The sequence below is a fragment of the Oryza glaberrima genome, chromosome 4 (assembly GCF_000147395.1).
Source record: "Oryza glaberrima chromosome 4, OglaRS2, whole genome shotgun sequence".
NCBI lineage: Eukaryota > Viridiplantae > Streptophyta > Magnoliopsida > Poales > Poaceae > Oryza > Oryza glaberrima.
Window position 1 is genome coordinate 16,324,753 of NC_068329.1, and position 13,447 is coordinate 16,338,199.

Here is a 13,447-nt window from a genome sequence, read left to right on the forward strand (position 1 = left end):
TGTTTAGCACTATGCACAAGTGCTGTTCATGTTCCCTCAGATCTCTGCTATAAATCAGTATGTCGTCAAAGAAGACCAAAACACACTTCCTCAAAAGTTTGCCAAAAATTTGATTCATGAGAGCTTGAAATGTAGCTGGTGCGTTTGTCAACCCGAATGGCATCACCAAATATTCAAAATGCCCCATATGAGTTTTGAATGCTGTTTAGGGATATCACCTTCCACCATTCTGATTTGATGGTAACCCGACCGTAGATCCAGCTTTGTGAACACCTTGGCACCATTCAATTCATCTAACAAATCTTCTATAATAGGCATAGGGAACTTGTTCTTGACGGTTTTGGCATTCAATTGCCGATAATCCACACACATCCTCCAATTCCCATCCTTCTTCCTCACCATGACAGCTGGAGATGAATATGGACTGAGACTAGGTCTAATTTCTTTAGAATCCAGCAATTCCTTAATAATTTCTTCCATAGCATTTTTCTGTTGATGTGGGACTCTGTAGGGTCTCAAGCTTGGAGGTTCTGCTCCCACCTTCAGTGGTATTGCATGGTCACAATCCCTCTTTGGAGGTAAACCCTTAGGATCAGCAAATACATCAGCAAACTCTTGAAGCAAAATTGCTATCTGTTCTGGTATAATGGTTTCTTCCTTCTTCTCTTCTGTTTTAGACAACACTTCTATGAAGAAACCCATTATCCCCTTATCAAGCATCTTCCCAAATTTTCCAGCCTTAATCATTATCTTCCCCTGTGGAAGAGTATGATCTACAAATTTAACTTGCTGGCCCTTACATGTTACCCAAAGAACTCTCTGTTTTAGGTCCAGACTGATTGGACTATGGTCATAAATCCAATCCGCCCCTAAAATCACATCAAATCCTTTCAAGGTAATTAATTGGAACACTCTTTCAAATGGATGACCCTATACAGTATATGACAGCTGCTCAGTTTTTGTGGAAGAGGAGATCATACCCCCACCAGCTACCAGTATTCTTCTATTGCCAGCTTCCAAAATTTCACACCCACTTTTTATAGCAAAATCATAGTTCATGAAAGAATTTGTACTCCCACTGTCAACCAATGCTACAGCCCTCCTTCCTTTAACATGGGCAATGAGAGAGAAAGTATTACTTCCACACATCCCCTGTGCTGCTTGTGTAGATATTTGCATCAACTGTCCCTCCTCTTCTTCCTTCTTAGCTGGACTACCAGGAGCTGTCTGATATCCAGTCTCTCCATTCTCCTCCTGAGTTTCTTGGGGTTCCTTTTCTTCTTCAACCTCCTCCATCATATGTACCACCTTGCCAACTTTACATTTATGTTGGTAATTCCATGGTTCCTTGCAATACCAGCAAGTTTTCTTTTCTTTCTCCACCCCTTGAGTTGTGTTTTTCTGGTTGACAAATCTGGTACCACTAGACTGGGCAGGCTGGAATTGAGGTTTGTTTCTATTAAATCCAGATTGGTAGCTTAGTCTCTTAGCAATACTTGCCTTCTCATACACCTTAGCATACCAGTATCCTGCCAACAAGTTCTGGGGCTTTTGCCCACATACATCATGCTTAATGTCATCCCTCAATCCCCCAACAAAACAACTCAAAATGTAAGACTCCGTCAAGTAAGGATGATCCCTTTTCACTAAAGAAACACAGTCTTCGAATTTGTCAATGTACTGCATTACACTACCAGTCTGTTTTGCATTCTGCAGTAGTTCCACAGCTTCATGGGCATTAGCTTCAGTAAAACGATCTAAAACCATTAGATAAAATTGCTGCCAATTTAGACAGTACCAGGGTATGGCCAAATTTCTAAACTATTTCCCTGCTCTTCCCACTAAGTGTCCAGATGCTAAATTAACCCACTGATCCACAGGGGTGCCAATCATCTCAAAAAACTTTTCACATTGTTGCAACCACCCTACAGCATCCTCCCCATTGAACAATGTCAATTCCAACCTCTGACTCCTCAATGACATTTCAGTATAAGGGTTTGGTATGACACCATGCAAATATCTAGGTGGTTCCTGCCAGTACATACCTCCTCCCGGGTTTGGCATCCCTACTCCTGTGCCTACAGTAGTACCCCCTGGTTGCCTAGTTGGATATCTCCAAGGCTGATTAGTGTCAATCCCATAATGGTTCATCCCCACATCCTCTTGTGACTCTCTCTCAGGAAAATTGAAATTTCTTCCCTCTGGTAACACATGAGTTCTAGTAGCAGTGGTGAAAACTGGGCCAAAAGATGGGTTCACAGTGTTTGGTTCAATTTGGAAGTTCACATTTCCTACAGAAGTCATGGCACCCTGTGTGTTTCTGGGCAGAAAGGATGGGATTGTCACAGTTGAGGTCATGCTTCCAGCATTAATAGGATTTACCTGAGCTCCCGAAGTCAGTGGCATCGCACCAGCCCCGGTCTGAACTCCAGTGGTGTTAGGTCGGGGACTGAAACCCAGTGGTACTGAAGAACTTCCAGCCACTGTTGCAGTATTGCTCACCGTTGCTGCTGCTGAAGCTGCCAACCCTGCTGCCCCCCCTTGCAATGCCACTGGTACTAGCTCTAGCCGTTCCCCCAAATTCAGGTCCTTGACTCGACATACTCGCACAGATACTGCTCAGAAGTCCTTTAATTTCACCCATTTCCAACCGCATCACTCTCAGATCCGCCATCTCATTCCTAATCTGTGTGATTTCAGCACGAACATCAAACTCCCCAGCGCTGTCCAAACTGTTGTGGGATCTGGTTCGCGCAGGCATCATCGATTGACTGACGAAATCAGCTCAAGGAATTCACAGATCCCTCTCCCCTTAAGATCTCGCCGTCTAGGTCTACCGCCAACCTGAGTAGGAATCCCGAGCTCCGGAGATTTTACAGAGAACACACCTGCGTGGTTCTCCAACCCTCGCTCAAAACACCTTCTCCTCGCTTCTCCTCGCCTCCGGTTCGATCCGCCCAAGTTCTAGGGATTTTACGGTGAGAAATCCAGAGATCCTCCCAACCTTCACTTGGTGAATTCGAGAGCCAAGAATCGGGCTTTGCTCTGATACCCTTGTCAAACCCAAGAAAATTCAGAGCCAAAAAAATGGAATTCTCCCCTCTCTCTCACAATCTGTTGGGCGCTGCAAGACTCGGAAAAAATTAGGGTTCTAAGCTACTAAGACAATAATTTGGTTCTTGTTGCCCTTCTCATTAGTCTCGCTGGGTTATATACTCCCAAGCGGATCCAAAGCATCAGTTTTAACCTCATTACAGCTTAGATTCAGCATCCAGGTAAAAGTAAACGAGCATCAGCTCTTAAACAAAAATTACATGACAGTGAATAAGAGAACAGCGAATCGCCACCGTCGAATCCCGCTGTAAATACGAATCTTCGCATCTCCATCGTTCATTCTCATTAAATGACGTCAGCCAAACGGTATCACCATTCTTCAAACTTTCTTCAGTTATCTCTGAAATCTCCACTTCTGACAGACGGTCCACCGCCGGACCAGCGACCTCGCCTCCTCGCTCCACCTCAACGCCGGACCAGCGATGATGCACCACCGCACCGCCCGACCAGCGCCGAGGCACTACCGCACTGCTGCCCACGGCCAGGCGCGGGTCCAGCCGCCTCCGACCGCCACCACAGCGCCTCCACTGCCTGCAGGGACGCCACCGCTACCCGCCCCGCTACCTCCGTTGCCGCCGCCAACACGCGAGTCTCCTCCTCCCTGATCGAGATCGAGTCGACACACATACACCACCAACTACCGGCCGGCCGCCGCGCGCCGGTGAGCAGGATGGGGAGGCCGCCGTGCTGCGACAAGGTTGGGGTGAAGAGAGGGGCCATGGACGCCGGAGGAGGACCTGATGCTGGTCTCCTACATCCAGGAGCACGGCGCCGGCAACTGGCGCGCCGTGCCGACCAACACCGGTACGTGTTCTTGTGTGTTCTTGATCGATCGATCGGCGTTGGGTTGCGAGATCTGAGATTTTTGCATGTTTGATCCTGCGTGTGTGCAGGGCTGATGCGTTGCAGCAAGAGCTGCCGGCTCCGGTGGACGAACTACCTCCGGCCGGGGATCAAGCGGGGGAACTTCACCGAGCAGGAGGAGAAGCTCATCGTCCACCTCCAGGCTCTCCTCGGCAACCGGTGATTTTTCTTTTCTTGGTTTTATGGTTGCTTTTATTGCTTTGTCCATGGCGTCCATGCCTGAGTGGGTTGCTGGCTGGCTCTGGCTGTGTGTGTAGATGGGCGTCCATGGCATAAGAGGATTCTGAACTGATGCATAAGAGTGTCTTGCATTTGCAGTTCTCTACCATAATCGTGGTCCACAACATAGCCATGCTTTCTGAATACTTTCAATGGATAATCAACGAAGCTCTACACTACAAATTTCTGCAATGACAGGTACTATTGTTTTTTGTCTGAATTTTGCTTTGCTTGCTACCTTTATTTTACCTGCAGACAATTTATATTTGGCCTGTGATAATACTCTATTGTAGTGTATGTACTAAAAGGTGTTTTTATTCTATTTAATTAGGAGGGATCATATGGAGGTTAGTTTATCAACATTCTAAAGTATCAATATTGATGCTCATGATTTTGTTAACTATTGTTTATCACTGATTCTCTTTCATGCCCAATAGGTGATTTCACCAATGAAAGATGGAACATTTGTTGATTGGGATATTGTTGACAATATATGGAATCATGCTTTCAGGTGAGTTGCTTTATCTATTTGATGCAGATCTGAGTAATTTTGTGCCAAAAGTGCACGCCCAAAATGCTGGCCACACTTGTGGCAAAACTTGTCTGAAAAATAAATCTATGACATGAGAGGCACTAGAGTAACAAGGTTTGGCACACTGCTTATGTGGTTCACCAAACACTTGCCCGTTGCCGTAAAAGGCCGAACGTGCCTAACTTGTTTCTGGGGAAGTTTGGGATGAACCAAACTCTATCTTTAACATAGTTTCTTTAGAATCAGCAACAAAGTTAATCTTCTATGCCTCTATGGAATCTTTTGGATGTCAGCATGGTTACTGCTTTATGCCCACCATCTTTTCACCTTACATATTTATTTATGCTTTTCAAGTATAATGATAGTGAAATCCCTTCTTATGTGTACAACCGGATAAAGTTGATTAAATACTTGGATTTGGCAGCGGCTATTGATCAATCCTGAGGAGCATCCTATGTTGATAGTTGAACCATCTACAAACACAGGGCAGCAAAGAGAGAAGTATGTCCATATATGTTCTGTATTTAAATTAATTGTGTTGCTTACTTGTATAGAAAAACATCGCGTATAAGAACTAGCTGATTTATAGCACAATTTTCTTCTATGGCTCTTATCAGTTATGACTGAACTGTATTGGTACCAGGATTTACTGCATGATCAGACATCCTAGGTAGTATATTGTAGATAAAATTCAATTACATGGGAAATTTTCAGGCTGTAGTTGCTCTGTTTGTTGCTAACGAATAATTCAGTCCTATATTCGTCTTCTAGGGTTTTACATTCTTCCTCTCGGGTCCTATATTCATTTTTTGGGCTCCTGTATTTGTTCTCCGAGTCTTTCTCTCGATTCCTATATTCGTCCTCTAGGGTCCTATATCTAAATTTAACAATTCTCAAATCCTTTTTATCATTTTTGTATCGTGGGTTGTCAAAATAAGCAACTATAGTATTTCTACGTAAAACACCCATAAAGGGTATTTCAATCGAAATCCCAAAAACAGGATATTGGTTCTTTCGCTTGCTCTTGATGATACTGTTTCTTCGCATTTTGGCTAACAAATCTGAATTATTTTGAAGAATAGAAGGATAGACAAAATTCCAATGACCATTGGACATGATTCGATCCGGCGTTGAATAATCAAGAATTTCCCTATCTTTTTTAACAAAAGTATCCATTCAGTCGTTCCTTTTATCATGCCATTTTTGTTATTTATCAGTTTTTTTGGAACAAAAACATGGTATTTTCTTAGTTGATGCTTTATGCAGGTATCTACTGACTTTAAAGATCATGAAGGCATAATGCATATATCAGGGCTTTGACATGGTCTTCGTGCAAGAATAAAATGCCATTTTGTGTTTGTCAACAAGTGTTATTTATTTTTTAATCAACAATTGTTTGTCTTACTTCAGGTTCACTGATCTAATGTTTTAGTCTTGCACCTATCACTTGCTAATAATGTTGTAACCTTGCTCCTGTCACTTGATAGTATTTCAAATAATTTCCAATATTATTTGTGCAGATTATATAAGGTCGCTTTAAGATTACCTTGTTCAGATTCTTCGGCCGGCCCTATTCTTTACATTATGCATTGGACTATTGAGCCTGGTTGTTTTTGGAGGACCAGGGAGCATGGCTGGAGTATTATCTGGAGGATAACCTGATGTGGATTATTCACTTGGCTTTGTCTTGACAAATAATATATGAGTTATTGCTTGTAAGAGAGGTCAAGAGAGGTCTTATTTTCTGATCTTATCCTAGATTGTATTAAGGACAATTCATGTGGATTAAGGAGAATTCAGAAACAAAATTTGGAACATTTGCTATAGTATTTTCTGATCTTATCCTGGGTTGTACCTGAACTTAATATTCTCGGTTGTACCGGTTCATTTCTGAGTTCATTCCCTGAACTTGTTGACTAATTTCAATTTGTGATGTGCCTCAATTTTATATATATATCTACCAAAGTTTGGTTTGTTTATGTTATTGGTGCACTGAGATAATTTTAAATTTTTTTGCTGTTAGTTGGTAAATTATGCAGTTATGACATTTTATTATACTAACTAATTTTTATGTGTAGTTTACATTTTATACTTATTTTTTTATACGTGCCTTGCACGTGCATGATTCCTAGTGTATATTAATATATGTGTATAGAACTAATTATTTGATTGGTGAGATAAGAAACACACCTAGGGGTCTTCCGGTTAGCTCTACGAGATGGTGGGCTAGTCGACTTGGGTTTGAAACCTCACTCCTTCTATTTATTTGGTATTAGGCCCTTCACTAATATTCGTGTTTTTTTAATTAGCGAGATGTCATCGACACAATAGCTAATCTATTACTGTAAGTTGGCTCTAGCACTAGCTGCAAAGATAGATGCAGAACATGCTCTTAGATGTGGAATCTACCTCGATCTTGCTCAAGACTTGATCGGAGGCCTTATTCTATTGCCATGAATAACTCCCCCCTCCTTCCCTAATATAATTTTAACTAGAAAACATATTAAACAAGAGATCAGAACAATACTATGCACTTCACTAATACAGATAGAAGATAACGAGAGGATTAAATTAAGAGGATGTGAGATTACTATTGGTTCGATGGTTAAAAATAACATGGAAAAGATGAAGTTGTCTTAAAGAGTTCTACTATATACTACTAACGTGTAAAAGATCTGTCAGGCTGTCGCGCCTTAAAAAATGCCCTCTTACCGAGGATGACTTAGCACTAATCTCTAACCAAAGAAAAAGTTTACTACCCAGAAATTACGGAGGATAGGGAAGGTGATCTAGCTACACATGTCTCAAGCCTCTCTCGCAATCCCACTGCCACCATTGTCGGACAGGCCTATTGGGCCTGTTCGAAAGAGCTAGCTGCTGCAGCGCTGCGGCTGCACTGCAGCAGCATCTACAGCGTCTAACGCAGCTAGCTAGCAACAGCGGCTACAACAGCCAAACGGCCGGGGTGCATTCTTGATTGACAGCCGAATAACTGGACTGTGGACTGTCCAGTGCAGCCATAACAGCTGCAAAAACAAACTACCGAACAGAGCCATTGGTGGCGGCGGCCACACCTACCCTCGGGAATGAAAATGGCTTGGAAAGGGACAAAAATATCCACTTATATCATATTCGTTTATATTTTTTTAATCGGAATCAGAAACCCCATATAAGAAAATAGAATTTGTCAAATACGAAAGTGGAACGAATATGATAATGAATATTTATCATAAGTATAAAAATCCCTCAAACCAAGCTTCATATAAATCAATGAAGAGATATAACTTTCTCTAATATTTTCTAGTAGAACATATCAACATTTACAAATTCTAGCTTTTAATATATAATACCCATGCCCATAACTGAATACATTAGATCAGCATGCGTTTCATGCCCATAACATAACTGAAGAAATCATCAGTTGAAAATCCATTTCTCTTCACAAATCAACAAAGAGATAAAATTTGTAGTATTTTCAAATAGAACATATCAACATTTCTAAATTTTACTAGCTTTTAATAAAACCATTGCCCATAACTGAATACAGTAGATCACTGGTGCCCATACCATAACTGAACAGATCAACATTTGGAAATCCATTTCTCGCAAATTCACATCACATATAACAGATCAAAGTGGGTCACCATGCCCATAACTGAACAGATCACACTAATTACACATGCAGTCACATCCTCCCAAACTCAATCACATGTTTACAAATCACAATAAGATACGAGTGGATCGACTTGTGAACGCACTTATAAACTAAATAAATGGGTTAATCCACATATTGACACTACTATAGAATCGATTTTTGTAGACGAGCCATAACGTTGTCCGTCAACGATAATATCGATCCCAAAGAAAAACAAGACCCATATAAAAAACAATTTTCACAAATGGGCCTCATGCGAAAATAACCTTATTTTTACATTTGGGCTTGTTAAGTGACCCGCTTGCCGCCAGCCCACCAAGCCGTATGTACACTCTCCTCTTCCTTAAAAAAAATCAAAATCCTATCCTCTCCCCCCTCTCTCTCTCTCTCCTCTCCTCTCCTTTCATCCCTCATCCTCTCCTCGCCTCACCCTACTCCACCTCCCCTCTACTTCCGACCGGGCACTCTGGAAGGTGGTGGACACGTTGGGTCATGACGATTGCGGTGCTGACGGGCTCTCTCGCAGGAGTGGCAGTGTGCATCGATGATGGGAAGGGATGACGACAAGTGCAATTGCAACGATGGGGAGAGCTCGCCGAATCCGCCAGCGGCAGCGACGGTTAGGGTGGATCCAATGGGCTCTCCCTCTCCTGCATGCTTCCCGCCACCTCCTCCGCCCCCCCCCCCACGCATGGATCAGGCGGGCCGGGTTCTCCCCCTTTGTGTGGATCCCGCCGCCTCTCCTCTTCCCTCACACATGGTAGGGAGGGAACGACAACTGAGGTGGCATGGAGAGCCCACCAAATCTGCAGATGACACCAGTGGGAAGGTGGATCTGGCAGGCTCTCCCCCTCTTGTGTGGATCATGTCGCCTCTCCTCCCCTGTGCATGGATTCAGTGGGCCGGGCCCTCCCCCTCCACGTGGATCCTGCCACCTCTTCCGCCCCCTCCATCGCGCATGGATCCGGCGTTGCGCATCGACGGTGAGGAGGAGAAACAATGACTACAGCAACGGTGGCCGGGAGAGCTTGCTGGATTTTCTGGCGGCAGCGACAGGAGGGGCGATGGGAGACATGGAGACCGGGAATGGCATCGGCGGTGGCAATGATGATGGTCGTCGGATAGGGAGCATGACAACAATGAATCCTGACAGAGGCGGATCTAGAAAATTGGTCCGTTGGTGTCACAACGTGTCTATCGATGTCATAGTATGCTAATTATGCTTAGAGCATAATGTTATAGTATATGAATAAGCTGTTTTGCTATAGGTTTTGCCGAAAGTCGTCGGTGTCGGCTGACACCGACGATTATACTGTAGATCCGCCCCTGAACCCTGAGCATGGGAGCAGCAGTGGGATCTACCTAGGGTTTTGGAATTTTATTTGTGCTTTTTGCTGATTAACTTCTTTCCTAAAGCATACGTCATAATTCTCGCTTGTGAAAATCCCTTTTTGTGCACGGTTGTGCTGTTCATCTGCGAAAGTTTCTATTTTTATTGACATCTAGGGGTAATCGGTTGCTTTCTCCGTTTGCAAAAATACATTTTAGTCGCTTTGAAAAATCGACTCTGTGCTAGTGTGACCACCTTGACTAACCTGAACCTCTTAATTACTTATAAAACTGTAGTGATTTGTAAGCAATTCCGTTTGAACAAATACATCGTACTATTTTAAACAGGTATGTCACACGCATAGGGATGAAAACGGTCGAAAAAATCTTATACTATTTTTTATTTCCAACACCGGAACAAATCTTATACGATCGGTGCAAACCGGAACAAAAAAACGTTAGAAACTTCCAAACTGTTTTCACCCCTAAGCACGCATACCACGCGCGGTTCCATGTCCCCACGTGTTGACGGCGAACCGGCATTTCCACGTAGTCACTGCAGGCGGGACCCTTCTTTACGAATTACGATCAATGATCTGTGCACAGGAAGCCCAACAACCTCCCGGATCACGATCTCTCACTGACAATGGGGTCCAGGATGAAGTGTGACCCACATATACTAGTACACATGGCCACATCAGCTCCATTCCCGTCGCGTCACTGCCTCTCGCGACTGCATTTAAATTCACCAAACCAGTGATGAGCCAGCGTGTGCCTCCAACCTCGCGGCACACGTGACAGAGACGTTCGCCGCCGACACAGTGACGTCGCCATGGCCGCCGCCGCCGCCGCCGCCGCCTCACTCTCCGTCTCCGACGCCGCCGCTAAGCTGCCCAAACCGGGAGGGCAAGTGCAACGGCGACGCGACAGGGATCGTCCACGCGTGGATGCTGCCGCCTGCACCCGCGACAGCCGCCGTCCCACGCGCGTGAGGTGCTCGACGACGGTGTCCCTCGCCGCGACCGCGACCGCGACAACGGCCACGCCCGTGCGCGCGCCGGTCCGGACGCGGGCGCCCATGGGGCAGCGGAAGGGCGCGGACATCGTCGTCGAGGCGCTGGAGCGGTGCGGCGTCCGCGACGTGTTCGCGTACCCGGGCGGCGCGTCGATGGAGATCCACCAAGCGCTGACGCGGTCGCCGGTGATCCGCAACCACCTGCTCCGCCACGAGCAGGGGGAGGCCTTCGCGGCGTCCGGGTACGCGCGCTCGTCGGGGCGGCCCGGCGTCTGCGTCGCCACCTCCGGCCCGGGCGCCACCAACCTCGTGTCCGCGCTCGCCGACGCCCACCTCGACTCCGTCCCGCTCGTCGCCATCACGGGGCAGGTCCCGCGCCGCATGATCGGCACCGACGCGTTCCAGGAGACGCCCATCGTCGAGCTCACCCGCTCCATCACCAAGCACAACTACCTAATCCTCGACGTCGACGACATCCCCCGCGTCATCAACGAGGCCTTCTTCCTCGCGTCCACGGGTCGCCCCGGCCCGGTGCTCGTCGACATCCCCAAGGACATCCAGCAGCAGATGGCCGTGCCGTCCTGGGACGCGCCGATGCGCCTCCCGGGGTACATCTCCCGGCTGCCGAAGCCGCCGGCCGCCAACCTGCTCGACGAAGTCATCCGCCTCGTCGGCGACGCCGAGAGGCCCGTCCTCTACGTCGGCGGCGGGTGCTCCGCGTCGGGCGACGAGCTGCGGCGCTTCGTGGAGCTGACGGGCATCCCGGTGACGACCACGCTCATGGGCATCGGGAACTTCCCCAGCGACGACCCGCTCTCGCTGCGGATGCTCGGTATGCATGGCACTGTGTACGCCAACTACGCCGTCGACAACGCCGACCTCCTCCTCGCGCTCGGCGTGCGCTTCGACGACCGCGTCACCGGCAAAGTCGAGGCGTTCGCGAGCAGGGCCAAGATCGTGCACGTCGACATCGACCCGTCGGAGCTCGGGAAGAACAAGCAACCGCACGTCTCCATCTGCGCCGACGTCAAGCTCGCCCTGCAGGGCATGAACGCCACGCTGGAACAACAACAGCGCAAGAACCTCGATTTCAGCGCGTGGCGGTCGGAGCTGGAGAAGAAGAAGGTCGAGTTCCCACTGGGCTACAGAACGTTCGGCGAGGAGATCCCGCCGCAGTACGCCATCCAGGTGCTCGACGAGGTCACCAACGGGGAGGCCATCGTCGCCACGGGCGTCGGGCAGCACCAGATGTGGGCGACGCAGCACTACACCTACAGGAGGCCCAGGCAGTGGCTCTCGTCCGCCGGGCTGGGCGCCATGGGCTTCGGCCTGCCTGCCGCCGCCGGCGCCGCGGTGGCCAACCCGGGCGCCACCGTGGTCGACATCGACGGCGACGGCAGCCTCCTGATGAACATCCAGGAGCTCGCCATGGTCCGCGTCGAGGACCTGCCGGTGAAGGTGATGGTGCTGAACAACCAGCACCTGGGCATGGTGGTGCAGTGGGAGGACAGGTTCTACGACGCCAACAGGGCGCACACCTACCTCGGCAAGCCGGCGGCGAACGGCGGCGGCGAGGTGTACCCGGACTTCGTGACGATCGCCGGAGGCTTCGGCATCCCGGCGGCCCGCGTGACGAGGAAGGGCGAGGTCCGCGCCGCCGTCGAGGAGATGATGGCGGCACCGGGGCCGTACCTGCTGGACGTCGTCGTGCCTCACCAGGAGCACGTGCTGCCGATGATCCCCAGCAATGGCGCTTTCAAGGACATTATCGTCGACGGTGATGGCCGGAGTTCGTATTAGTTCTGAACTTCTAATATATGGGACTATCCGTACATTTATCATCTAAAAATGTGTTATCTATAAATATAGTACCATAGTAATGTAATTACACTATAATGTAATTGTTCTATAACTTTCGTTAGTTTTGTACCACTCCTTTTCTCAATGGACTGAGCAGTGTTGTGCTGATTGTGGCATCCAAGAGGCAAAGCTCAAATAAATTCATGTGGTGTATGATGTTGCCGTCGGAATGTTCTCTGCTCTCATTGCTAAAAACTTAGAGTAAACATCTGAAATCTTTTCATACTAGTTGGGTGCCCATGCGTTGCAATGGGAACAAATTTTGTACCAATTGCAAACTATATTGTACGGAATGATGTTAAATAATTTAAATGATGATACAAAAGGGAATCTATTGGCAGAAATTTGGGTCAATATCTTCAAATTTCTAACCTTAGGATTTGCTTCATGATTCGTGCTCTGGTGATCCTTGGTCCTTCTCCAGCTTCAGCGATCAGCGATGGCTCAACGAGTTAGGGTTTAGGGTCCCAGGGTTAGAGTGAGGGTGGGAAGGAAGGTTGGGGAGAGAGGGAAGATCGCCGAGCGTAGGGGGGTGGTCGTGGGTAGGGCTGTCAACGAACCGAGCTCAAGCGAGCTCGTCTGCCTAAGCTTGAGCTCGACACAAGCTCGAGCCAAGCCTATTGCACCTTCGAGCTTTTAGGCAAGCTCGGTACCGAGCTCGGTCATAAGTAGTATAATATATATTTTAATGATAATCTCTTGATAAGTATAATTATTTTCTAGTTAATCACTAATAAAAGAGTAGAAAATGACTAAAAAAATATATTGTGCTAACACATGCTAATTTATTGTGTAAATAGATACCATATATATTTATCTATTAGTTTATTATATCAATAAGGTGAACATGCAATATAAA

At 47.0% G+C, this 13,447-nt stretch overlaps 2 protein-coding genes across 2 annotated transcripts; both read left to right on the top strand.

Annotated features, from left to right (window-relative positions):
- The first annotated feature begins 3,460 nt into the window (after positions 1-3,460).
- On the top strand, positions 3,461-4,403 carry LOC127769693 (myb-related protein 306-like). Its single transcript, XM_052295310.1, is given in 4 exon segments — positions 3,461-3,826; positions 3,828-3,918; positions 4,008-4,137; positions 4,236-4,403. Coding segments are annotated over 4 exon segments (282 nt in total). The 5' UTR covers positions 3,461-3,784; the 3' UTR covers positions 4,255-4,403.
- Positions 4,404-10,545: 6,142 nt separating this feature from the next.
- On the top strand, positions 10,546-12,660 carry LOC127769886 (probable acetolactate synthase 2, chloroplastic). Its single transcript, XM_052295546.1, has one exon. It carries the CDS (start codon positions 10,546-10,548, stop codon positions 12,526-12,528), a length of 1,983 nt encoding a protein of 660 aa, XP_052151506.1. The 3' UTR covers positions 12,529-12,660.
- The last annotated feature ends 787 nt before the right edge of the window (positions 12,661-13,447 follow it).

Coding starts and splice junctions, on each gene's coding strand:
- LOC127769886 (XM_052295546.1), top strand. CDS start 10,546: ATGGCCGCCGCCGCCGCCGCCGCCGCCTCACTCTCCGTCTCCGACGCC.